At 42.7% G+C, this 26,167-nt stretch overlaps 1 protein-coding gene across 2 annotated transcripts in view; it reads right to left on the reverse strand.

Moving 5' to 3' along the window:
* Positions 1-26,167, reverse strand: part of RADX (RPA1 related single stranded DNA binding protein, X-linked) — a 167,323-nt gene that overhangs the window by 40,390 nt on the left and 100,766 nt on the right. Inside the window, exons 7-10 of one of the 2 annotated variants that reach the window (XM_073599299.1) lie at positions 19,050-19,157; positions 15,813-15,980; positions 12,834-12,979; positions 9,411-9,616 (exon numbers count right to left, since the gene is read on the reverse strand). In XM_073599299.1, the coding sequence (XP_073455400.1) occupies positions 9,411-9,616; positions 12,834-12,979; positions 15,813-15,980; positions 19,050-19,157 (628 nt within the window). Of the gene's footprint in view, positions 1-9,410; positions 9,617-12,833; positions 12,983-15,812; positions 15,981-19,049; positions 19,158-26,167 lie in introns of both variants that reach the window. The other variant, XM_073599298.1, reaches the window with a different exon arrangement.

Below are 26,167 nucleotides of genomic sequence, written 5' to 3' on the forward strand. Positions count from 1 at the left end.
TATTAAAGATGCCTCGGGACAGTTATCTGACCCCAGAGACATAGTCGATTTGCCTCATTTTATGAGGACCTCTATACGTCCAGAGTTGGCTACTCCATGGATGAGCTCCAGGCTTATGTGGAGAATATTGAGTTGCCTTCCCCATCGGAGACGGCCTGACAGAAACTTGACGCTCCGCTAACCTTGAAAGAGCTCCAAGGTGCCATCAGTTCCCTTCAGTCGGGGGAAGACCCCAGGAGATGACTGGTTCCCAGTAGAATTTTATAAGGCACATGCTGAAACCCTCGCTGCCAGTTTACTGGAGGTCCCATCTGCCGCGTTTGATTCTGCCTCCCTGCCCAGAGCTGTTATGGTGGTGATTCTCAAGCCTGGCAAGGATCCTGAACTATGCTCCTCATATAGGCCCATCTCATTGCTTAATGTGGATGAAAAATCCTTGCAAAGGCTTTGGCAACCCGCCTCAATACAGTTATCCTCTTCCTGATACACGGAGATCAAACTGGGTTCATGCCGGGCAAGGGGACGCACATTAATCTGAGAAGATTGTATACTGTGATTGCAAGTTCCGCTGCTGACGGGGAGGCTGGTGTGGTGGCCTCCCATGATGCAGAGAAGGCCTTTGACTCAGTGGAGTGGGAATATTAATGGCTTATCCTACATAAATTTGGAATAGGACCCAATTTCATATCATGGTTGCGTCTATTATAATCAGCGCCAACGGCCAGAGCCTGTGCAAATGGTGTCCTGTCGGCCTCTTTTCCCCTCCACCGAGGCACAAGGCAGATCTGCCCCCTTTCCCCGGCCCTCTTCGCTCTGGCTATTGAGCAGCTGGCGGTGCTTTTCAGAGCTGCAGAGGAGGTGGAGGGTATTCTGTTCCCCCCAGACTGAAAAGGTCTCCCTATATGCAGACGACATGCTCTTATACCTCCATGATGCCCGACAGTCGCTGAGAGCGGCCCTGACCATCATAGACCACTTTGGAACATTCTCTGGTGTCTTGGTGAACTGGGACAAATCGCTCCTGTGCTCCCTGACTGATGCCCCTGCACCGGCGGGCCCCCCCCTCTTAAAAGGGTATCGCGTTTTAAGTATCTGGAAATTCATGTCCAAAATGACTTAAAAAGTTACCTAGCCACTTGACCACAGGGCACTTAAACCCCCTTAATAACCAGACCAATTTTCAGCTTTCGGTGCTCTCACATTTTGAATGACAATTACTCAGTCATGCAACACTGTACCTACACCCGTGCAATGCAGGGCTCCTGCAGACTGTTGAGCAGGCAGCTGCACACTGACTGGAAACATCAATGAAGTACCTAAAGCTAAACAGTGCAGTGAACTCTGAATGAAAGGCGCGGTCAAGTGGGTGGAGCCCCACACAGCCGCGTATTTTTTAAATTGTGACTGAAAGTTCTGTCAAAACGGGGGAAGATCAGGGCGGGTATGGGGATGCCGCAACTTCATGTTACACCCATATTCAGAGTGTAACTTGTTATGAAAGGTGAACTTACCCTTTAGGTCGGTCTCATGCACACAAAGTTTTGAAGCCTTTCTTCCTGGCAGCAACGTTTTGGCAGAAAAAAGCCTGAGGCTTGTAAAAGTGTCCAACGCTTTTAGGTGTATTTAGAGGCTTCAAGAGCAGCGGGGCGTTTGTTTGTATGGCCAGAATAATTTATTCTAGCCACAGAAATAAATTATCACTGAAGGAAAAATAAAAGGATACAGCTTACCTGTAAAAATCCTTTTCTTAGAGTACATCACAGGACACAGAGCCAGTTATTATAATAACTACTTGGGTTATACGCCACCTATAGGTGAATGATTGTTCTGACTCACCTACCAGTGTCCAAACAGGAAGTCCTCCCCTATATAACCCCTCCCTACACAGGAAGCACATCAGTTTTGCAGCAAGCAATACATTCCTAAAAAGAGGGGAGGGACCTTTGTGTCCTGTGATGTACTCCAGGTAAAGGATTTTACAGGTAAGCTGTAGAAAAAAATCCTATTTTCTTTAGTACATCACAGGACACAGAGCCAGTTATTATAATAAATGGAAGTGAAATGCAGCGCTAATGATGATAACAGATGGTAAGAAAACACATCAATGATGATGATCATTACAGATATACACATGACTAGAACGCATGACACATGAAACAAAATGTTCAGTGTTGAATGAGATGTAGTAGTGTCCCAATATATAGCTATAAATAAGACACAAAAAAGTCCCAAATATAGGCTGGGTGTGGATGTTATACTGGTGTGGGAGTCTTCTCTTGTATATCCTGGTAATATCCGAATGGAGAGGTATAGGTAAACACAAGAAAGTCCCCACACATGGGCTGGGTGTAGAATATTAAATTGGTGTAGGGATCTTCTCCTGTGTGTCGTGAATTATACGGTCATGGAATATAAACAGATGGAATACGCTTACCAACAGGAGTGGATTCGGATGTCGGTAACACCGAATCAAATGAGCTCTGAGATCCTTAATGGACGATGGTTGGTCCTGGAAACCCCGGAACTCAAGGGGGATCCATCTTCTACAGTCCACGTCACAACTGTTGGTTCGAAAGCCCAAGGAGGGGAGTCTCTGCCACGGGAAATTCTCCGGAGCATGGATGGTTCTGTCCTGAGGTTGCCAGAAAAAGTCCCGCTCTCCAGAGAAGGCTGCTTACATATTACACATACCCAAGAGTATGTGTTGTTATGGACCGGTAAACTTCCGGCCCAACTGTGATTATCTATGTTACCCACATTTATAATCCGTAGCTGATATTCACCCACGATGGCCCTTCGTCTCCCATTTTGAAACCCACTACATTTGTCATATTACCGCAAAACTGCGATTACCCATGTATACCTATTGAAAATGACACTGTGTGGAACATGACACTGTATGGAGACCCCTGCCCTCCATGTCATCAGATCCCTAATTTAGCTATTTTAGGGACATCTTTATTTCAACCTAATTAATTGATATGGTCTCTTCTCTGTTGGTTGTCACCATCACCTCTTCACTATAACTATATATAATTTTCACCAACAGTGCACCGGTTTAAGTTCACTGTTTCACACTCCTTATATTTCCACTTTTATAATTTATTAATTAATTCCCTTCATCACTTTCACCTCATTACCCAGAATGTGTCTGGAGCATAGTCATCACCTCTTGCATGGTATTTTCCAATTTTCCACCCCCCCCCCCCCCCCCGTTTCTCACTCCCTTACCCTTCACTCCCACCACTTACCAATAGGAAGCCCTACCTCATAATTTTTCCCACCCTGAAACATGGGCTCTCTTTAGCTAGTACTGTCCCCCCTGTTTCCTGAGCCGTCTGTGGGGACCAGTTCCCGTTTGTGTTTACCAACACAGTAATTGCTATTAGTGGCATTTATATTGCCACTCATATCCTTTTTACATATATCTTTATATATATTTTGTATTTTTAATTTTCCATGATGTTCAATGTCTTGTTTGCATTGTTTTGGCGATCCCTGGGTGTCCTGTGCGATCCGTGGCTGCCTGTGCCTTCCCATAGCGGCGGACTTGTGTTTCTCCTGGCAGGGATGACTCTCCTTTGTTCATCTCCTGCTTGTTCTCTCCGAGCCCAGGGCTCCCCGCCCACGGGCTCATCTCGAACACGCTTGCGCAGTAGCGCGGGTCGCGCACCTGCGCAGTGCGGAGAAACTGACCCGGCGACGTCGTGGGCGTCTCCGGGTTGGGGTGCTCACTTAATGGGCCCTCGGGCCTGTGAGTGTGCATTACAGTTCTCTCCACTGAAGGCTGCGTACGTGGGGCTTGGATGGAAGGGACGCCTTCAATGCCTCACTGGCGGACATCTATGGGTACGTTTTTCTGCATTCTTACCCTTGGATACTACCTTTTACCCTACGTTATCTATAACCGATACCGTCATATGGATACTATCCTGTATCTTTTGTTACATTTGATACTGTTTCATTGACAGACTCCCATGTAACCCCGTGGGTATCCACCCACCTTGTTGGGCTCCCATACCCTGTACCCTCCATGATGCCCCAGTGGTTGGACACGGTTTGCGTTCCTGCTCCCTATGGGCCATCCGACCCCCACGCCATCAGAAGTCTCTATGTGGTTTGGCAATTATGTTACCTTTGGTTCAATAACTCTGGTGAGCTATATTATATGCCCCAATTATTCACTAGTTAAGGTGCTGTTCACCCCTCCCCCCCCCCCCTTTTCCCTTCTCCTGTGTGCTGTCTGTCCCAGCTTGCTCTTTCTCCCCCCCCCCACATTCCCCACCCTCCTACCACTTCCACTGGTTCCCCCCCCCCCCTTTTTCCCGTCCCTCCCCTCCTATGTCTTATCTCCCCTTCCCTTCTTTCCCCTTCCCTCGTCTCCTTCCCCTCTACCCATCCTTCCCCCTTCCGTCCCCTTTCCCTCCCCTATTTTCATTCTTTCTTTCTTCCCCCTTGTTTCTTCCCTCTTGTGTCCTCCCCTACCCCCCTTACTATGTGAATGGCTTAATCTATCGTACCTTTCAACCAGCTACTTATTTGGCCCCTTACTTGTGTTATGCTTTTTATTAAGAGAACTCTGCATTATCCCCCTTGTCCGCCGCGGGGGAGTGTTAATTAGGCGGCCCGGTGCTGCACACGATCACCCAATCATAGGGTAAGCCAAACCCGTATTTATGTTTTTGGTTATTTTCCTTTTATATGCTTTTTTATGATCATTACGTGTAGTGCAATGTATTCTTTCTGCTTGTATTGCATTGTATTATTTGTCTTATAGATTGGTCCTCCTGAGGAAGCGATAATATTGCGAAACTAGTCGAGAACCAGACCATTCTATACCTTGTAATAACAGATATTCCTTGGTGAATCCTGAATCTCTGTTTTGCATTTTAATAAGTATACTATGTATTTTCTTTTTTGTAATAAACCTTTTTATATAGTTTGTTTATTGTTGTTTATCTGTACCGGTATAGTCCAGCCATCTTCAGGGTGGGAATGTTCATGGGGCCAACATCAGCCACTGTCCCCTTGTTCCCACTCTCCTTTCTTTCTGGATGTTTACATTTCTTGTAATAGGAATAAAAGTGATCAAAACATTTTTTTTTTTTTAAAGTGTCAAATTATAAAATTTTAAGTAAAATTAACAATAAATAAATAAATGTTTAAAGTGCCCCTGCCCCATGTGCTCGGATGCAGAAGCGAACCCATATGCAAGTCCTGCCCACATATGAAAACCTGTGTTGAAACCACACATGCGAGGTGTTGCCGCAAACGTTAGAGCGAGAGCAATAATTCTAGCCCTAGACCTCCTCTAACTCAAAACATGTAACCAGTAAAAATGTTTTAAAGCGTCGCCTATGGGGATTTTTAAGTACCGAAGTTTGGCGCCATCCCTCGAGCGTGTGCAATTTTGCAGCGTGACATGTTAGATATTTATTCACTCGGCGCAACTTCATCTTTCACATTATGCAAAAAAATTGGGCTAACTTTACGGTTTAATTTTTTTTTTTAAAGCACGAAACAGTTTTTTCCCCCCCAAAAAAACGCATTTGCAACTTTTTATCTTGCACGGTATTTGCGCAGCAAATTTTCAAAGACCGCCATTGTATTCTCTGATAAAAAAAAACCATATAACACGTTTGGGGGTTCTATGTAATTTTCTAGCAAAAAAAAAAGATGATTTTTTACATATATAGGTGAGAAATGTCAGAATTGGCCTGGTGGGCAAGTGGTTAAACCATAGGCATCATTGATAAACAAGCAGATGCACTGCTAAATATTCAACCTGGATGCCGCCTGCCCTTTCTGGGCTCTTCTGGCAGCACAAACCAGGATTCCTGACCTGTGTAGACAACTCAAGTAGATCCTGAGCGCCTCAACCTCTAGAGCAGGGATATGCAATTAGCGGACCTCCAGCTGTTTCAGAACTACAAGTCCCATGAGGCATAGCAAGACTCTGACAGCCCCAAGCATGACACCCAGAGGCAGAGGCATGTTGGGACTTGTAGTTTTGCAACAGCTGGAGGTCTGCTAATTGCATATCCCTGCTCTAGAGTATGTAGCAATCTTTCTACTGCCAACTGTGGATTAGGAGAAGAATAAAAAGGCAAGACACTGTCCTGAGTAAAGTGAAAACTAGAAACCATTTTAGGCAATAAAAATGGATGAGAACGCAACATCACCTTTTGATGCGAGACCAAGAACGGCTCCTTGCTCCTTGAAAGAGCCGCCAACTCTGACACTCCACTCAGTGAAGTGATAGCAACCAAAGAAGCCACCTTCTGAGATAAAAGGACCAACAGAATCCGCCGACTGGTTTAAAAAGTGGCCTCTGCAAGGACAGTCAAGATAAAATTCAAAGTCCCAAGGACACAAGAATGGCCTGACAGGCAGGACTGTCCAAGTTACATGCTGTATGGAGGTATGAAACAAGGAGTGAGAAACAACGGCCTCTGGAAAAGAAAGGATAGGGACGAACTCTGACCCTTAATGGTATTTAAGACCAATCTCTTTACCCCTACCAATTGGAGAAAGAAAGTATCTCCCGCTCACATATTTCTGCGGGTGACACTTCAAGACCATTAGGTCCCGCTGGACTGGGAGTGTCCAAGGAGCAATCACCGCAAGACTCGCTATGTCAGTGTACCAAGCCCTCCTGGGATTCGGCAGAAGCCGAAACGGGAAAAAACATCAAATAAGGGAGAACCGATCCTTAAGGTATTACCAGTACATCTACCCCTATTGGCAGTGGGACTGGTCTCGGACATACCTGTCCCAATCTGTTGTATAACTTGGAATCTAGTAGATTCCCCTGCAGAGTTCCCCCTGCCACTATTCTATCCCTGGAATATGTATTGGCGATAGAGACAGCACTTGTACTGTACCAGACAGAATGTGGTTCACCTCCCTGAGTCGCATGACCTCTGGTGAGACCCTGGTGGTTGATATATATGCCTGCAGAGGCATTTCCGGATTGAACCTACAACTGGTTTGTTCTATAATCCAGAGCAAGGTGTACTGGTCAAAAATTCCAAGATATTAGAGGACAGTATTCTCTCCTATGGAGACCAAGCCCCCTGAACTGTAGCCAGCCTCAAATCTACTTGGAGAGACTGGCAACAGTGGTTATTCTCCAAATTCCTGAAAAGGAAGAATATCAACCACCAATTTTTGCTCCGCAAAACCCCGGAAACAGAGCCTTATGGAAATCCAATGCCTAGATCTTCAAGTTCCAGACAGAGAATGATCCTCTACCAATACCTGGAGTAGGACTGTATGTAGGGAATACGCTTTAACCTAAAAACACAGCTTCTTCCTGTAGAAATAGATCAAAAGGAACCCCTGGAACCGATAGCTTCCTGAGCAAAGACTGAGGTAATGAGTATTGAGATGTCTTCAGCAAGCCCAGCACTGGGCTGTCTCCCATCCATATACTAACCAGACTTGATCCGGCTTAGGCTTCGATCAACTGAGATCAGACACACATGATCAAGGTGATGCGGCCACAGTGACGAAAAATGAATGAGTCAGGAAACACTGCAATGCCAAACACCACAGTGGCTCAGAGGCACCTGACACCACTGTCCAATCCAATGTGGACCCCACCAGATCCCTGAACCTGAGCGCGGTGCACCTGCCTCCCCCGGCTGCCTCTCTTTTCTGGAACCATTTAACTGGTATAACAGGTAAATAACGCAGCAACTAACGCAAATAAGCACATATGTATGCAGTTTAATGTAAAAACCTATACGTATGCAGTACAAATGAAAAGATGCCAGCATGTGTTTGAGCAACATGAATCTATGGAAGCATGTAAGCATGTGCTTATGCAACTATGCATTTAGTCAAAACATATGTCCCTGTACACACCCATTTATACAAAACGTGCCCATGGAAACATGCATTTACGCAATAAGCAAGCATGCATTTGTTAAAACGTGTTTATGCAACATGCATCTATGCAGACATGTATAAACATACATCTTTATGCAGACCATGTATCTTTATGCAACCATGTATAACAATGTATATTTAGGCAAACATGTATAACCATGTATATTTATGTAAACACGTATAAACATGTATCTTTGTGCAACCATTTCATATGTTTTTTCGAATGGATCCGACTGAAGTCAATGATTCTTAATAGAACTGTCCAGACCTCCAAGAGCACATGCATCACATCAGTGACCACCACCTTACACACACTGGTGAGAAAACTGATGTGCTTCCTGTGTAGGAGGGGTTATATAGGAGAGAACTTCCTGTCTGATTGATCTACTAGTGTCCATTCACCTACAGGTGACATATAACCCAAGTAGTTATTATAATAATGGGCTCTGTGTCCTGTGATGTACGATAAAGAAAAAGAGCCTTTAATATCACTAAAAGGTAGACCCTCTTTCCTCTACCATTAGAGGCACTGGGATTTAGGCACGAAAACTGGTGCAGACTAATATTTTAGTGAAGTTTAAAAAAAAAATACCCAATGAAATGTTAATATGACATTTAAAATCTCACCCAGGCCATTTTCCTGGTGTATGAAACTCAAGGATTTTTCTTGATTCCACAGGTTGACATATTCGTATGTACATGCAGTATTGAAAAGAATTATCTTTGATATTGATTAAAGAAATGTGTATAGGGCAGCCTTTCAGAAATGTGGAAATTTATAAAGCTTTGCAAGGAAAAACAGCTAAAGTTCACGTAAGGCTGCTTTAATCTACTTCAAAGCAGAACCTACTTTTTAGTGCATTAATCATGTTTTTAATTGGCACAGGCTAAAACCCTCAACCACATTAATTTCAGTTTTAGTGAATATGAGGTCATATTTATGAGCCATTTCTTTTCAAGAATTTACTTTTGTTTGCCAGGAGGAAACAATACAAAAAATGTTTCTATATGCTTGATGGCAGTTTATATTCTGGAATCTTAGCCATATTTGTACCATATGGCTAGGTTTGTTAATATCAAATCATCACACCTATATGTGCATGTTGAACAACCTATTTCAAAACCCACTAATATAGATGTGCCTTCTGTTTGAAGATATAGCAACAAAGGCTCACTAAAAAGATGTTGTAAGAAGTCTGTGGGAATTTGTGCCATTGTTCATTCTGCTCTAAAAAAAAATAAATGCAATTGGCACATGGGGGGGTGGCAGCCACCCACCCACCCTTCAAACACAACTCTCTTCAGTAAATGTGACTTCTGGAAGTAAGTGGCTGCATTTTAAAAAGTACAGGAGGATATCTCGTTTAAAAGGTAGTAGTATGTTCGTGGCTTGGTAAGAATGCTGCTTTACAAATAGACCCCTAGAAAAAGGTGAACATACTTCAATATAGATGAAAAACACAGCTAAAAATCAACAAGCCAATAAAATAAAAGTTTATGAAACATTATCTACTCACATATCTTCTACTGCATGTTTCTTCCTTCGCTTTACTACGATCACATTACTGGTTTCACAGTGAGGGACAACCTCTTCCACATTACTATGGGAAGTGGCCAATACTGTATGGTGCTTGCTCTGTCCACTACTGGGGGATTGTTCCACCAAGTCCAATTCAGTGTTTCCATGATATGTCACAGACACAAAGGAAGCCAGCACTTCTTCCTGGAGAAAAAAAATGCATAAAGAAAAGAACAAAGTTTAGACAGATTTTGTACATAAACCCGATTAATAAAAGCTAAGCGCACCTTTAAGGAAAAAATGAGTGCACATATTTTTGCAGGAAAAATAATGTGCATTTATGTTTTTCCTCTGGAAGCGTCAAAAGGATTCAACCCATGATCAGTGGTTTGCAGGTGTAATGTCAGGCTCCTGCAGACATATCCTCTAACTTTTTGTTAAAAAAACAAAAGGCAAGGTCTATGAATTATGGGTGTGAGATTTGAGAACTACAAGCTGTCTACCACAGTGGAAGATGGGACATGTAGTTTATTCAGCTAAGCCAATTTTAAGGCTACTTTCACACTGGGGCATTGGCGGTAAAGCGTCGCTATTTTTAGTGGCGCATTACTGTAAAATTTTACTGAGGTTTTCAGCTCCTAGTGGAGAACTTTTAACCCCCGAAAAAGGGGGATTTCAATGGGCAGGGGCGCTTTAGGAGCAGTGTATACACCGCTGCAAAGATGCGGCTTGCAGGACTTTTTTTGGCGTCCTGCCAGCACACCGCTCCAGTGTGAAAGCACTCGGGCTTTCACAACGGAGTGAGAGGAGAGGCTCTTTACAGGCGCTATTTTTAGCGCTAAAGCGTCAGTGCGAAAGCAGCCTTAATATGACATTTTGCTGCCAGGGACGTAAGGGATACGGTAGGACAGAAAAAACACTTGCAGCAGGCCAGCTCCATGTGCCCTGCAACATAACTGTACTCCTGACTGACACCGCTTCTGTCAGTAACAAATAAAAAATAAAAAATTGCACGCACACACACACCACTTTATTAGGAATACCTGTTCAATTGCTTGGTATCACAAATTGCTAATCAGCCAATCACATGGGCGCAACTCAATGCATTTATGCGTCTAGACATGGTTAAGACAACTTTAAAAAAGTTCAAACCGAGCATCAGCATGGGGAAGAAAGGGGATTTAAGTGACTTTGAACGTGGCATGGATGTTGGTGCTAAACCGGTTGGTCTGAGTATTTCAAAAACTGCTGATTTTCACAACCATCTCTAGGATTTACAAAGAAAGGTTTGAATAAGAGAAAATATCCAGTGAGCGGCAGTTGTGTGGACAAAAATGCCTTGATGTCAAAAGGTCAGAGGAGAATGGGCAAACTGATTCAAGATGACAGAAAGGCAACTGTAGCTCAAATAACCACTTGTTACAACCAACGCACAACACATCGAACCTTGAAGCAGATGGGCTACAGCAGTAGACGACCACACCAGGTGCCACTTCTGTCAGCTAAGAACTACTTCCAGCAAGATAATGCACCATGTCACAAAGCTCAAATCATCTCAAACTGGTTTCTTGAACATGACAATGAGTTCATTGTACTCCAATGGCCTCCACAGTCACCAGATCGCAATCCAATAGAGCACTTTTGGAATATGGTGGAACAGGAGGTTGGCATTATGGATGTGCAGCCGACAAATCTGCAGCAACTGCGTGATGCTATCAAGTCAATATGGACCAAAATCTCTGAGGAATGTTTCAAACACCTTGCTGAATTTTTGCCATGAAGAGTTAAGGAAGTTCTGAGGAGGTCCAACCCGGTACTAGCAAGGAGTACCTAATAAAGCGACTGTCGAGAATAATTTATATTAATATCTATCTATACACACACACATACATAGTATACTAAGGGCCTATTCACACCATCAGCAAGTGCATGTTTTGGTGCACATAATGTATGCCCTGGTGTGCCCTGTGCTGCAGCGCATTAGTATGCATTGCTTAATCCCCCCCGCCCCCCCCACATCTTAAAAAATTACATGGATTTATCTCTATGCATGCAAGCGTGTTGTGCAGCGTTGCCCTGTGTTGTAATGTCCTGCATTGCAATAAGGTTTGTTTGCATCATTTTATCGCAACACACTTGGTTCAGAGCACACATGGCACCGTGGGTTTTGCATTACCAAGACACAAGTGTGAGGCCAGCCTCCAGATTTTTTTTGACCATTAGTTGCTTATTTACAGTTTTGCATACCTTTGATTTTCACCATTTCACAAAAGGACAAAAAGTTAAAATCTTCAAATATTATTTAACTCAAAGTTTTTATCTTTGACAGTTTGTAAGAATTTTGTAAGTTGTATTTGTATTCACCAATAACGATTTTAGTGTGTTGTAATAAAAAATATCCAACTGCTAAACAGTGAAAAGGGAAAAATCTCATACAAACTTTAACATGTTATTCTAATTTCAAACGGCAGTTTAAATCTGCACCCTTTATGAAAATACCACCTGGTGATCACGCCATAAAGCTCTGCTCAAGCACGTCTTAGAAAAGTGTGACCGACTGACTCTTGTCTCCCAATTGCGCACCTGTATTTTGACCCAATGTAGACTACAAATAACTTTGCCAAAGTACATTGCCCAGGCATGTTGGACTGTTATAACCATCTGAAACGTGCCAAGTGAATGGACTGCATGCATATAGACAGTGGCTTCAAGGAGGCTACAGGAGATTAGGAGCATGGGGATGCAACAAAGGATAACAAAAGGGCAGAGGTAAGAGATAGATAATGAATATCTATATCAATTCTTTTTTTATTCTAAGCACTAACTAAACTTCATTTAGCCATATATATAGCTGGACAGCTCTTCAGAGGGTATTTGATAGGTGGCGAGGAAGCGTTAGGTCACCTCCTCGTCACCTTTTTAACCCATAAAAACCTGCACCAACGCTGTGGCAGCATGCCCCATTCAGTTGCTTTGCATTGGGGTGTGGCAAAAAGTATTCCCCATCATTTTGCGGCGGGCAGTACTGCCTGCCAAAACATGACAGAGAACCATTATTTGCCATACCATAGCAAAGCAACTCGCCATGTTTACAGCCCCCTCCATGCCTTTGCAGCTTAAGGGGGAGTGGATGGAAGGGCAGGAAAATGCAGTTCAACTACCTAAAATTAACTCCAACATTTATAATCAATCAGTGAACTGCTGAGCTATCCAGGTAAATGGCTCTTCTAAAATTAAAAAGCTCAGACAGCCAAACATCTGAAAAGTAAAAGGCTTTTTTAAAATGTTTTTTTTTTTTTTTTTTTTTTAAAAAGGTATTTACTTTGACGTGACATTCTAAAGACCTACAAAAGTTTACATATGAATGATAAAAAATGAAAAAAAAATATCAAAAGGAAGACCGGGAAGGAGAGAAACATACCGATTGTGCTTCTGAGGTTTCTAGTTCCTCATTTTCAACAAATCTGCAAGCAGCAATTATACCCTGAATAGCAACACGCCTGTGTTCTCTGTAATGAAGTCGATCAATATGTGCTTTAAGTTCATCAATTGTGGATAACATTATTTCTACTGAAGAAAAAGAAATTTTACGGTTAAATACGGGTTTCATTATTGAAAAGTAAAGATATACAAGTAGAAGATAATGTCCAAATACAATGAAGAGTATAAGTCAAAGTCAGTAACATTCCACACACAAAAAAAAAAAAAATTTAAAAAAAGTAATGCGAACAAAAAACAATTCCAAAACATGTTAACGGCATTGGATGAAACTTCTATCAAAGAGTACATGGTTAAGTTAGGTACATATGTGGGAAGCGTAGTTAATGACTTGCTTACTGGGCACTTATACCTCTTGCCCAGGCCAATTTTTAGCTTTCAGCGCTGTCTCACTTTGAATGACAATTGCGCGGTCATGCTACACTGTACCCAAATGAAAATTATAATTTTTTCACACAAATAGAGCTTTCTTTTGGTAGTATTTAATAATCACTGGGTTTTTTTTTTCCCTAAACAAAAAAATATTTGTTAACAGGTAATTTTTCTCCTTTACTGATGAGGTGGTACAGGTGGGCAATACTGATTGGCAGTACTGTAGGCACTGTATATGACCAATGACCCTGTAACAGAAGTCGGTTAACGGCTGTCTTCCCTTCTCCTCACGCTGTCAGCATGAGGATAAAAAAAGCCGATAACCTGCTTCGGTTTACATCAGTGGCTGACAGCTGATCACATGGTAAAGGGCCGCTGTGATTGGCCGTTTACCCTGTTCTGCGATCAGCAGAGTCCAAGGGACTCGACAATCACAGAGAGCGCAGCCCGTACGTTGCAGGGGGCACCCTCCAGCGCTGGAAGCCTGCGCAGTAACCGGCTTTCGACTATAGCGCGGGCAGAGAGTGGGAAACATACTGTATATTTAGATCATCATTGAGATTTCTTGAATATGCACATTCAGCAATTAAAGTTGCTGAAAGATTTTTTTAGTCCTGCATATTTGTTCCAGTAAAGCTGGCCAAACATGAATTTGGGTGGCCTCATCTTTCATAGAGATTTAAGTAAAAATCTAAAAAAATTGTACATATCTAGCACTGAAACCAATTAAAGTAGAACTATAGGCAAACCCCCCCATTTTGGATAGCGTAAGGGAGGGTTATAAACCCTGTCAGATTTTCTTTTACCATCTGTGTCCCATTCTGGTGATTTCCTTTTACTTCCTGCCATAAAGCCAAGCAGGAAGTGAGGGGAAAATCAAGGGAATTCCTTGGGAATCCCCAGGTCACCAGAACTAGTGTCCCCAACGGAAGATTTCCCCTCTATTACTTTACTGAAGACAACCCAACGTTTGGGATGTTCTTTTATTTTCAATGATAATGGTAAACAGGACAAATGGAGAGGGTGAATCTCCTTAGCAGGGGCACAGACAGCAATAAAAATTGAAAAGCATTCTATTCCCCACTCTATTCAAAAACGTAAAAAAAGTTTTACCTTTAGTTATACTTTAAGCTGTTAGTTCATGTAGGGAACACTGCAAGATGTGATACATTCCTAGGCTACAGTTATTTAAAATGTGAAATGACTCAATAATTGAGAAGCATCAGAGTAACCTCTATTACACTTATCACTAGGGACCAATAACGTATCTTATTGCACTTCAAGCATCTAGCAGTGTGTGCCTCTCCATTCTTCCTCCATACTCTGGGTCCTTGGTTTCCAAATGAGTTGCAAAATTTGCGCTCATCAGAAAAGAGGACTTTGGACTACTGAGCAACAGATCAGGTCTGTTTTTCTTTAGCCCAGGTAAGACGCTTCTGACGACGTTTGTTGTTCAGGAGTGGCTTGACAAGAGGAATACGACATTTGAAGCCCATGTCCAGGATCCGTCTGTTTGTGGTGGCTCTTGATGCACTGACTCCAGCCTCAGTCCACTCCTTGTGAAAGTCCCCAACACTTTTGAATGGCCTTTTCCTGACAATCCTCTCCAGGCTGCGGTCATCCCTGCTGCTTGTGCTCCTTTTTTCTTCCACACTTTTCCCATAACTTTCTATTAATGTGCTTTGATACAGCACTTTGGGAACTTCCAGCTTGTTTTGCAATGACCTTTTGAGGCTTTCAATGATGGTTTTCTGCACAACTGTCAGGTCAGCAGTCTTTCCCATAATTGTGATTCCTACTGAACCAGACTGAGAGACCATTTAAAGGCTCAGGAACCCTTTGCAGGTGTTATGGCTTAATTAGCTGATTAGAGTGGGACACTTTGAGCCTAGAATATTGCATCTTTTCACAAAATTCAAATTTTCTGAGATTGTGGATTTGGGGTTTTCATAAGCTGTAGGCCATAATCATTACAATTATGACAAATTATGCCTTGAACAATCTGGCTTTGCATGTAATGGAGTCTATCTCATATATTAGTTTCACCTTTTAAGTTGCATTAGTGAAATAAATTAATTTTTGCACGATATTCTAATCTCTCTCTCTCTACATTATATATATATATATATATATATATATATATATATATATATATATACACACACACACACACACACACACTCTTTGCATGATCTCCAATATATTTAATACATTTAGGATTCTTTCACGTGGGCTTTACAGCAGTCTGTAGGGCGATCTGCAGTGAATCCAACTTAAATTTGCAATGGCCGTGGCACAAGCAACACCCTCTCTGGCTGCCGTTTTAATCCTTAACCACTTGCCCTCTGGGAGATTTACCCGGAGGGGTGGGTCAGGGGTGCGATTAAAAAAAAAAAAAAAAAACGCAGCTGAAATATCTATTTTTTTTTTTACCACCTGTGTAAACGTAAGCCTTATTATGTAAAAAGGATACATTTTTCTCTAAAAGTGACAAAAGGTAGTTGTTAAAATGTGTAGTTTGAAAACAAACCTTTATTATCGCTACAATACTTGTCAAATGTAGCTGGAGTTTGTGGGTATGGATGATATCCCCCAATGGTGATTTTTCTTTGGAAATCAGCTTCATTCTGAGTTTTCATCCATTTAATGAAATCTTTTACTTTTTCATCGCTTGTATAGGGCTGTCCTTTATGATAATCTGAAAGACAATATATCATAATTACTGCAAACTTGTGAAATTATTGTGACATCGGCATTACACACCATATACAAATATACATCACAAATTCTGAGGGATAATTAGCCTATCTTCTGGTCTACAGCAGAGACAAGCTTTCCCATAAGGCTAGTGCTACACAAATGGCTTTCAGTTTCAAGACCAGTTGATTTACTTGTGGCACATTCAATGTTAGTAGGAGGTGCTAAGATTGTGCAATTGATCTCACTGACTGCACAATACAATGAAGTAGCAGAAACTACTAGCACTTAACATATAACTTAAGGCATATTAATTAGTTTTGGATACAGAGGGACTAGACCTGTAAAATATTTTTATTGCTGTCTGTGCCCCCATTAGGGAGATTCACCCTCTCCATTTGTCATTTACCACTATCATCAAAAGTGAAATAAAATTTGTTCTCAGAACAGTAAAAGGGGAAATCTTCCAAAGGGGATACTAGTCTGGTTTTTATACAAAGTGCCATTTCTTCTTCTGAAGAGTTGCTAGTTTACTACTGTTTCTCAGTTCATTTAATGCTGCACTAAGTTTGAGAATGAAGTGGAATTCCTGCTGTTGCCAATCACCGCCTGTGAGCAGGGGCAGGGCCAAGTCATGCTCTGTGCGTCTAAGGATGCGTAAAGCTCGGCTTGGGATTAAGCCTGCAAATGTGTCACCATAGGGAGCGATCAGGGCTGCTCTGTGCAAAACCATTGCACAGAGTAAAGTATGACATCCTTATTAAAAAAATAAAAATAAATAAAGCTTTACAGTCAGTTTAAGTCTCTGGTGGTGTCAAAAAAATTACACTGATAATCTGCAACATTTATAAAAAAAAAGACATTTGGCCTACTATAACTTTTACTGCTGCTATTGCAGTGTGTATTTTCTTGTGTAGTTTGTAATTGGCTAAAAAAGGAAAGTGGAGGAATACTGTATCGGCGTATAACACGCACTTTTTCCCCCCGAAAATCAAGGGGAAATCGTGGGTGCGTGTTATACGCCGATCCTTGCTGTCTGAGGGAAGAGGAACGAGCGCCGCTGAATTGCACAGACCCGCGATCTCCTGTGTACCCGATGCTCCGTCACGCACAGCCACGCCTCCTGGCCCCGCATTGGGCCGCTGTTCTGTCTATCATATGAGCAGGGCCAGGAGGCGTGGATGTGAGTGACGGAGCGCCGTGTACACAGGAGATCACGGGTCTGTGCAATTCAGCGGCGTTCGCTCCTCCTCCTCCCTCGGAGACAGCAGGGATAATCCAACAATGGCGAGGCTGCAATGATGGGAAAGGTGAGGCTGCAGATGGGCACTGAGCAGGCTGCATTGTTGGGCAATTTAATGGCTGCAGATGGCACTGGTGAGGCTGCATTGATGAGCTGTGATCCTAATTTTATTTCAAAGTTCTTTATTTAAAATGAAGTTTTTTTCCTGAAACTTCCCTCTTAAAAAATGAAGGTGCATGTTATACGCTGATAATATACGGTAATTAAAAACGGAACTCCCAACAACAAATATGAAATGTATCTTTTTTGGTTAACTTCAAATTTAATCAAGAATTACAAATTTTTAAGACATGCACTACATAAATCAGAAGCTAGCTCAGTGGAGATGGTGGACCTGGCTCATTTGAGAGAGTTGTGACATTTCCTAAATCCATGACCTCTGTCCCTTTGAACAAGGCAGACACGAAACGGTCTAACATATAGGCATCAAAGTGTGAAAAATTCCCAGGTCTTTCATGGCAGTTTTCTAGTTTAAAAGGACAACATTTTTTAGAGCAGGTTAGGATTTTATTGTATAAATCTGAACGAGAATAGCAAACTTGCCTCAAATGAGGAGACAAAACTACATACTGCTCAATTTGTTAAAATTTTCTCCGTCTGCAACATTGTTAACTGCTTGCCGACCAGCACATGACGATGCAAGTCGGCACAATGGCACGGCTGCGCAAAGAGGCGTACTTGAAACGTCCCCTTTAAGATGCGGCTTAGTGGGCGCACGCCTGCTGCGTACTCCGTGAGCGTGCCCACGGGCTTGATGTCAGCTGGGGGCCCGCGATCGTGACACGGAGCGGCAGAATGGGGAGATGCCTATGTAAACAAGGCATTTCCCTGTTCTGCCTAGCAACATAACAGGGATCTACTGCTTTCAGTCATCGGGAGCAGTGATCTGTGTCATGTTGTAGTGAGCCCCCCCCCAGAGTTAGAATCACTCCCTAGGACACGCGTCTTGATCGCCCCCTAGTGTTTAACCCCTTCCCTGTCATTTACACAGTAATCAGTGCATTTTTATAGCACTGATCGCTGTATAAATGTCACTGGTCCCACAATAGTGTCAAAAAAAGTGTTCAATGTGTCCGCCGCAATGTCGCAGTCACGATAAAAATCGCAGATCGCCACCGTTACTAATAAAAAAAAATGATAAAAATAATAAAAATGCCATATATCTATCCCTCATTTTGTAGATGCTATAACTTTTGCGCAAACCAATCAATATACACTTATTTTGATTTCTTTTTACCAAAAATATGTAGAAAACTACAGATCGGCCTAAACTGAGAAAGAAATTAGTTTTTTTTTTTAAATATTTTGTGGGGATATTTATTATAGCAAAAATTAAAAAATATTGTTTCAAAATTGTCGCTATTTTTTTGTTTATAGTGCAAAAAATAAAAACCGCAGAGGTGATCAAATACCACTAAAAGAAAGCTCTATATGTGGGGAAAAAAGGACGTCAATTTGGTTTGGATGCAACGTCGCCTGACCGTGCAATTGTCAAAGAGACGCAGTGCTGTTTTGCAAAAAGTGCTCTGTTCAGGAAGCGGGTAAATTCTTCCGGGGCTGAAGTGGTTAAAAATATCCCACCGCTTCTCTGCTAGTATCATAAACCTGCTACTGTATCATTTGCTATATAAAACAATCATCCTCTCGCAACATTTTTATGCTCTCTATTCTTAAAAACAATTAACACCACAGGCTATTTAACATCAGGAAAGCATTTTGAGAAAAGCAAGCTCACAGTAATTGAAATGATTGCTTTGGCTTACATACTAGATATAAACACCTGACTTTCATTGGAGGTTGTAAGGTAAGCGTGGCAAATTGTATCCTCCGGATATTCATGCACCACACGCATCTGTGTGCACACCAGATATGTCACTATGAAAAAAAAAAAAAAAGAAGTTTAGGAGCTGCCAGAGTAGACTAGTGTACACGAAGCCTAACTGTGGTCCAGGACAGCTAACCAAGAGGATAAAACAAACTTATACCTTAGGGAGGGAAAACAGCTGATAAAACCTTCAAACTGAAGGTCAGATCTTGCTGCCCCCTAAGTAGCCAAAGATCTTGAGAAATGTATTTTTTTCTCAGCAGGAGTCTGATGACCTGTACCATTACATTGGGAATGGTTCACCTCTCCAATCCATGTGGATATGGAACCTTAGAAGCTTTACCCCATCTTGTGGCCACCAAATAGAACTAAAAAGACCAAGCCCTCTGAACATCTTAGTTCCATATCTCTCAAGACACAACCTTTCAATCTAAAAGAAAAAACTGAACTACGCTACCTTCTGATTTATCTGGGTACTGCAGGAAACAGACACTCCTTGCAATGTACAGAAATCAAACAATATCTTGGGGAGATGCAAATGAACTGGCTAAAGGATTACGCAGGTCTTTTAAGACAAGCAAGAATGGGTCTTTACATAAAAGTGTTTACAAGTCTCCCACTCCCAACAGCCAGTACTCCATACTCCTACTACTTGACCTCTCTGCGGCCTTTGATACTGTTGACCACCCGCTCCTTCTCAATAAACTACATTCCCTTGGCCTCCGAGATTCTGCTCTATCCTGGTTCTCTGGCTATTTATCACAGCGCTCCTTCAGTGTCACCTACAACTCTGTCTCCTCCTCTCCATTGCCCCTTTCTGTGGGGGTCCCCCAAGGCTCGGTTCTTGGACCCCTTCTCTTCTCTATCTACACCTCCTCCCTTGGTCACCTAATAACTGCCCATGGCTTCCAATACCACTTATACACTGATGACACCCAAATCTATCTGTCTACTCCTCACCTCACTCCTTCAGTCTCCTCTCGCATTACTAACTTACTAACTGACATATCAGCATGGATGTCGCACCACTTCCTTAAACTAAATCTCTCTAAAACTGAGCTATTAATATTCCCCCCCGCCCGTGCCCCCTCCATGACTTTTCCATCAAAATCAACAATGCAACCATCAGTCCCTCCCCTCACGCCAGGGTACTAGGTGTAATCCTAGATTCTGACTTGTCATTTCAGCCTCAAATCCAATCGCTGTCAAAAGTTTGTAGAATTCACCTCCGTAACATCTCTAAAATTCGCCCTTTTTTAACAAATGAAACCACCAAGCTCCTCATTCACTCCCTTGTTATCTCTCGCCTTGACTATTGCAACTCCCTTCTCATTGGCCTACCGCTCCATAGGCTATCCCCTCTTCAGTCTATCATGAATGCTGCTGCCAGACTTATCCACCTTACCAAACGCTCAGTGTCTGCCAACCCTCTACTTCAATCCCTACACTGGCTTCCAATCACCCAGCGAATTAAATTCAAAATTCTAACCACAACATACAAAGCCATTCACAACTCTGCCCCAAGCTACATCACTAATCTTGTCTCCAAATATCACCCAAATCGACCTCTCCGCTCTTCTCAAGACCTCCTGCTTTCAAGCTCTCTCATCTCCTCCTCCCATGCTCGTCTCCAGGATTTCTCCAGAGCCTCTCCCATCCTCTGGAACTCGCTACCTCCATCTATCCGGCTATCCCCTACTCTTGCTACCTTCAGGCAATCACTGAAAACTCATCTCTTCAGGAAAGCCTATCACGTCTCCAACTAATCTCCTACCACTTCCACCAGCTCATTCCCCACAGTTACAACCTTTTGTACCACCTGCCCCACCCTATTAGGATTGTAAGCTCTTCTGAGCAGGGCCCTCTTAATCCTATTGTATTGTATTGTATTGTATTATAACTGTATTGTCTCCCTTTTATATTGTAAAGCGCTGCGTAAACTGTTGGCGCTATATAAATCCTGAATAATAATAATAATAATAATAATAATGCATGCAAGGGCTAATAAGATCATCGTTCAATGCTAAGAATTTTTGGAGAACGCTACTAGCTGTGCTCAAAATGATTTTTAGTCAGGGCATACAAAACTAGCATTAAATCCCAGGGAGTCAGTCTAAATCTGATGTGCAGTGCTCACTGGATAAAAAAAATTCAAGTTAACTTACCGGTAACTTGTTTTCCAAGAGTCTTTCAGGACAGCACCTGATAGATTGTGGCTCCTCCCACCATCCAAGGAAACGCCTCTTCCACAAATGTTTTATAAAGAGGCTTCCCCCAACCACATGCCAGTCATAGTGAAGTACCTTCGGCCCACACTGGTACACATAAGCACATCATAATTAGTCACAGAGATATACCCAGCATAAGGGTCGTTGCTGTCCTGAAAGACTTTTGTAAAACAAGTTACAGGCAAGTCTAACTTGAATTTTCCCTAATAGTCTTTCAGGACAGCACCTGAGAAAATAACCAAAACGTTCCCCATTAGGGAGGGACAACAGCTTGCAGGACCTTTCTGCCGAAAGCCTGAACGCTTGCTGATAAAAAGGTCCAGCCTGTAATGATGGGCAAACGTCAAAAAACTTGACCAAGTGGCCGCCTTGCGGATTTGTTCTGGGGTGGCACCAGCTTTCTCTGCCCAAGTGGTTGCAAGAGCTCTAGTAGAATGTGCTCTGATCCCCGACGGAGGAGACAATTCCATCTGGGAATAGGCTTCCGAAATTGCCGACCCAAGTCACCTGGCTATCGATCCCTTAGATGCTCGGTGACTTTTTAGCAAGGTGGGGAGGTGTTTTGGAGCATTTTCAATTACCACACATAGTGCAACCCATCCACCTGAATGAGCTGGCCTACACCCAGCAAGCGCCCCAAAAGAAACTTTAGATTTTTTTTTAGTGCGTAGCTTGGTGTGTTTTTACTGCGATTTTTAGTGCAGCGCATTTCTGAAATGCAAGGAAACACACTGCACCAATTTCACTTTCAGGCCCCATTCACATCTAGCATAGTGGGAGCGCACATTTTGTGTCTCGTTTTTCCTGTGACACACATAGGGCATCCTGCTGATTTAAATGGGCTGTGCTGTATGTGGCTTATGGGGCATGTTGGCGTTTAGTGGGTTGCGTGTTTTTCAGCATTTGTCATTCTTTTTTTCACATGCCAAAATGTGTTTGCTTCTGTGTTTGGTGTGTAAACAATTAATGGCACTAAAAGCACAACTAGTAATTTTAGGTGTATAAAGGTGGCCATACACTATACAATATGATTGTACAATCTCCTTTAGATCTGCCAATTATGTAATGCAAGGTCCTTCCTGTTTGGATATAGTGTGATTGGCTAGATAGGTGTCTCCTCCCATTATATAAATTTGGTAAATCTAAAGGAGATTGTACAATCAGATTGTATAGTGTAAGGCCACCTTAATACACCTAAAAATACTAGTTGCGCTTTCAGTGCCATTAATTGGTAACGGCACACCAAACACAGAAGCAAAACACACATTTTGCCATTTGCCTTTTTTTGTGAAAAAACAAGTGACATATGCTGCAAAATGCACAGAAAAAACATGCAACCCACAAAACGCCAAAATGTCCCATAGGCCACAAATAGCACAGCCTATTTAAATCAACAGGCTGCCCTATGCGCGTCACAGGAAAAACGAGCCACAAAACGTTCACTCCCACTATGCTAGATGTGAATGGGGCCTGAAAGTGAAATTGGTGCGATAACACAAGAACAATGAGGCTCCATTCACATTTGTGCGTTTCCTTGCATTTCAGAAATGCGCTGCACCAAAATTTGCAGTAAAAAACAAAAAAACAAAAAAAAAAAAACGCACTAAGCTCCACTCTAAAAAATAAGTTCTGAAGCTTCACGATTGCTGCGTGTAGGGCAGCCCATTCAGGTGGGTGGGCTGCCCTTTGTGTTATTGAGTGAAAATACATTGGAAAAAAAAAAAAAAAAATGCATATGGGAATGTGAGTTCCCCCTACACAAAGATGTGAACGGGGCTTGGCAGCTGAGTGTTTCTGTCCACTCCCTTCTATGTACTCGTATAAAGATGGCCATACACTATGCAATCTGATTGTGTAGTTAGTGAGAAGGATGATCACTGATTGATTGCATTTCAATTAAAAAATGTGCAGCTAGGAGTGGGAGGGTGATGATGCAAGGTATGTGCTAATGAGATCAGCTGTCAACTCCTTACTGTGTCATAACCCACAGTCTCTGTAAGGACCCAAGACAGAAGCAATAGATACGTTTGGAATCATGGATGGAGGACAGTAAGGTACGTGTCTGTAGATTTTATGGAAGGCTTTGATATTTTTGCAAAAAAAGTACATGAATGCTATATTAGTGCATGGGGAGCTGGAATTTACAAAAAAAAAAAAAAATCAATAAAAAAAAAAAAAGTGAACTTAGCCAGATTCCTGACCACACAAGTAGTTGTCATTGCTGGCTTAAAATTGCCTATTGTGGCCTACCAGGCCCTTTTAAGCAGGAGCTCCATGCCTTTATCCATGAAATCTGTCAAGATTTCCATGTCCTTAAAAGGCCAAGTCCGTTGATCTGGATACCTGTGAAAAAGCAGCGTCTAGCTAGGACACTTTGTTCCAGACTGCCGCCTGATCATCTTCAAAGGGAAAATACCTTTTATGAGCTTTCAGGAAGAAAAGGTTTCCTCTCTGGGTCCAGTCATTCTTTTTTGATAAACTCTGAGATAACCGAGTGCACCGCAAAGGTGTGCCCTTTTGGCTCACTGAGACCTGCATACATGCGGTCATGAAGTGCAAGCTCCTTCTCTTACCCTAATCCAAGCGTAGCATAAATCGCCTTTAATAAGCCGTCAACCTAATCCAAAGTTTATATTTAGAGAGTCCATTTTCATTCTCTCCCCCTCCTCTTCCTCCACATCCCCATTGGAATGAGAAGGTGGGTGGCCCTCCTGGGTAGCGGGAGCTAACTCCTTAACTAAAAGTTGGGCCTTGCGAGGACCGAGGTAGATGCTTGACTCGATAGAGGGTTTGCCAAAGAGGAATGAAAAGACTGAATGGTGGCATCAAGCTCTTTCTTTACTGAAGAAATCAGATCACTGCATTCTGACACCGATTCCTTTAACAAGAGAATGGATGCATTCCTGACATAGCGGTCTCCTTCCACACTTCTGGCAACTTTGATTTGCATGAGGAGCATCTCTTTTTCAGGCCAGAGCTTTTTGGCTCCCAATACAAAACAAGCAAAAAAGGGGGAGGGAGAGAGGGCTATTCCTAATCACTAGGAGCAGAGAATCTCTTACCTGGGCCTTGCTGGTGACTGTCCCCACTGCAGCTGTGCCTGCTTCCATAGCAGGCTGACTGCTCCAACGAGGCTGTTTGTTCGTCGGCTCTGGACTCCAGAAATAGGCACCAGTCCGATCCTGCCTCCACGCCCCTGCGCTTGTGGCCGGAAATGATGCCGCGTGCCTGCTCTGCGGGTGCCGCCCCCTCCGGATACCTCACTTCCGGGTTGGAGCTTCCCTGAGCTACACCAAAATGGCGGCATCGAAGAACCACTGGAGCAACGCCGGCCACCAAGGAGCAGCACCCCCACGCAATACAAACTCTCCCCAAGCACAGAAGGGGGAGAAGGAGCCTGCAAACCAGACGCCTCAGGTGGAACTGGGAGGATCGGTAAGCTCTTAGACACAAGGAAAAAAAAAAAAAAAAAAACAGTGGAGGCAGGAACCACATCTCAGGACACCACTTAAGAGATCCTGGCTCCCACCAGGTGTTCCGTCCTGGCTGGAGGAAACCGAACGACTAGCATGTGGTGGGGAGAAGCCTCCTTATAAAACATTTGTGGAAGAAGTGTTTCCTTGGACGGTGGGAGGAGCCACGATCTCTCAGGTGCAGTCCTGAAAGACGTTTAGGGAAAAATTGCTCAATTCCCCTATTGCCATTGTGTTCTGCCTGCGGAGAGCCTTCCCACTGGGCAGGACACAATGATAACTACTAGCGTCTATAGACACTGTCGGTAATCGCGTATAAAAAGTCCAACAGGCTGGTTGTAACCAAATCAATCGGCAGATTGACTTGGGTACAACCAGTCTAGATAAATGGAACCTCAGCAGGTCCCTGCTAAACCGGCCGCACTTCCATCCATTTATGGCCGGCTTTAGTTTCCTGCAGACATTAGCAGATCTATTATTTTATTATGATCATGTTTATGACTGCTTTGCCTATAGATGAAAGTGGATTTCAGCAGTCTCTCCCCTAGCCGACATGCCTCCAAAGAAAAGCATTATCTTTTAGGCATTTAAATAGGTTGACAGTTTACAGAGCTCTTTACATACACAAGTCCTTTCCCTCAAATAGCTTACAATCTTATGCCCCTTTTCTCGCAAGCATACATACATAAACCCACACAGGCCAATTAAGCCAAAGCCAATTAACCAACCAGCATGTCTTTGGAGTATGGGAGGAAACCGGAGTACCCAACAAAAACCCATGTAAGCACAGGGAAATCATGCAAACTCCATGCTGGGATTTACACCAAGGATCTCTGTGCTGCAAGGCAGAAATGCGAACCATTATTCCACTGCGTTAGTCAGAGTGGACTTCTATGATCCCCTGAGAAACTGATGCAGCTGACAGTTAACTGTAGATGTACTGTACACACTCATAGGTTGGATCTTGAGAGAAACGTAAAAAGACTGTAAAAAATGTAAGTCTACTGCACTAATACAAATATACAATTTTATCAAGTCTTTCACAATTGCCACACTGCATATTGTATGCACAATTATGTTGCTGAAAAAAAAACTTTACAGATAAGTATCGGACGAGTTTTATAGAGATCTGTCTCAATCAAGCAGAAATCTAGGCAGGTTAATGACTAAGCTCTAAAAGACACAGATGCAGTGCTTGTGTGATCAGGCTGAAGATCATCTGATTGGACAACTGTTAATTCACATAATTGGTCACCCTTTACAAACCAATAATACCCTACAACACAAGCTTCATAGCTATTGTGACATCTCAACAGTAACCTTTCAGGGCTGGACCCCCTTTTCTCAAAGAACACAGAT

This window comes from Aquarana catesbeiana, linkage group LG09 (genome assembly GCF_042186555.1).
Source record: "Aquarana catesbeiana isolate 2022-GZ linkage group LG09, ASM4218655v1, whole genome shotgun sequence".
NCBI lineage: Eukaryota > Metazoa > Chordata > Amphibia > Anura > Ranidae > Aquarana > Aquarana catesbeiana.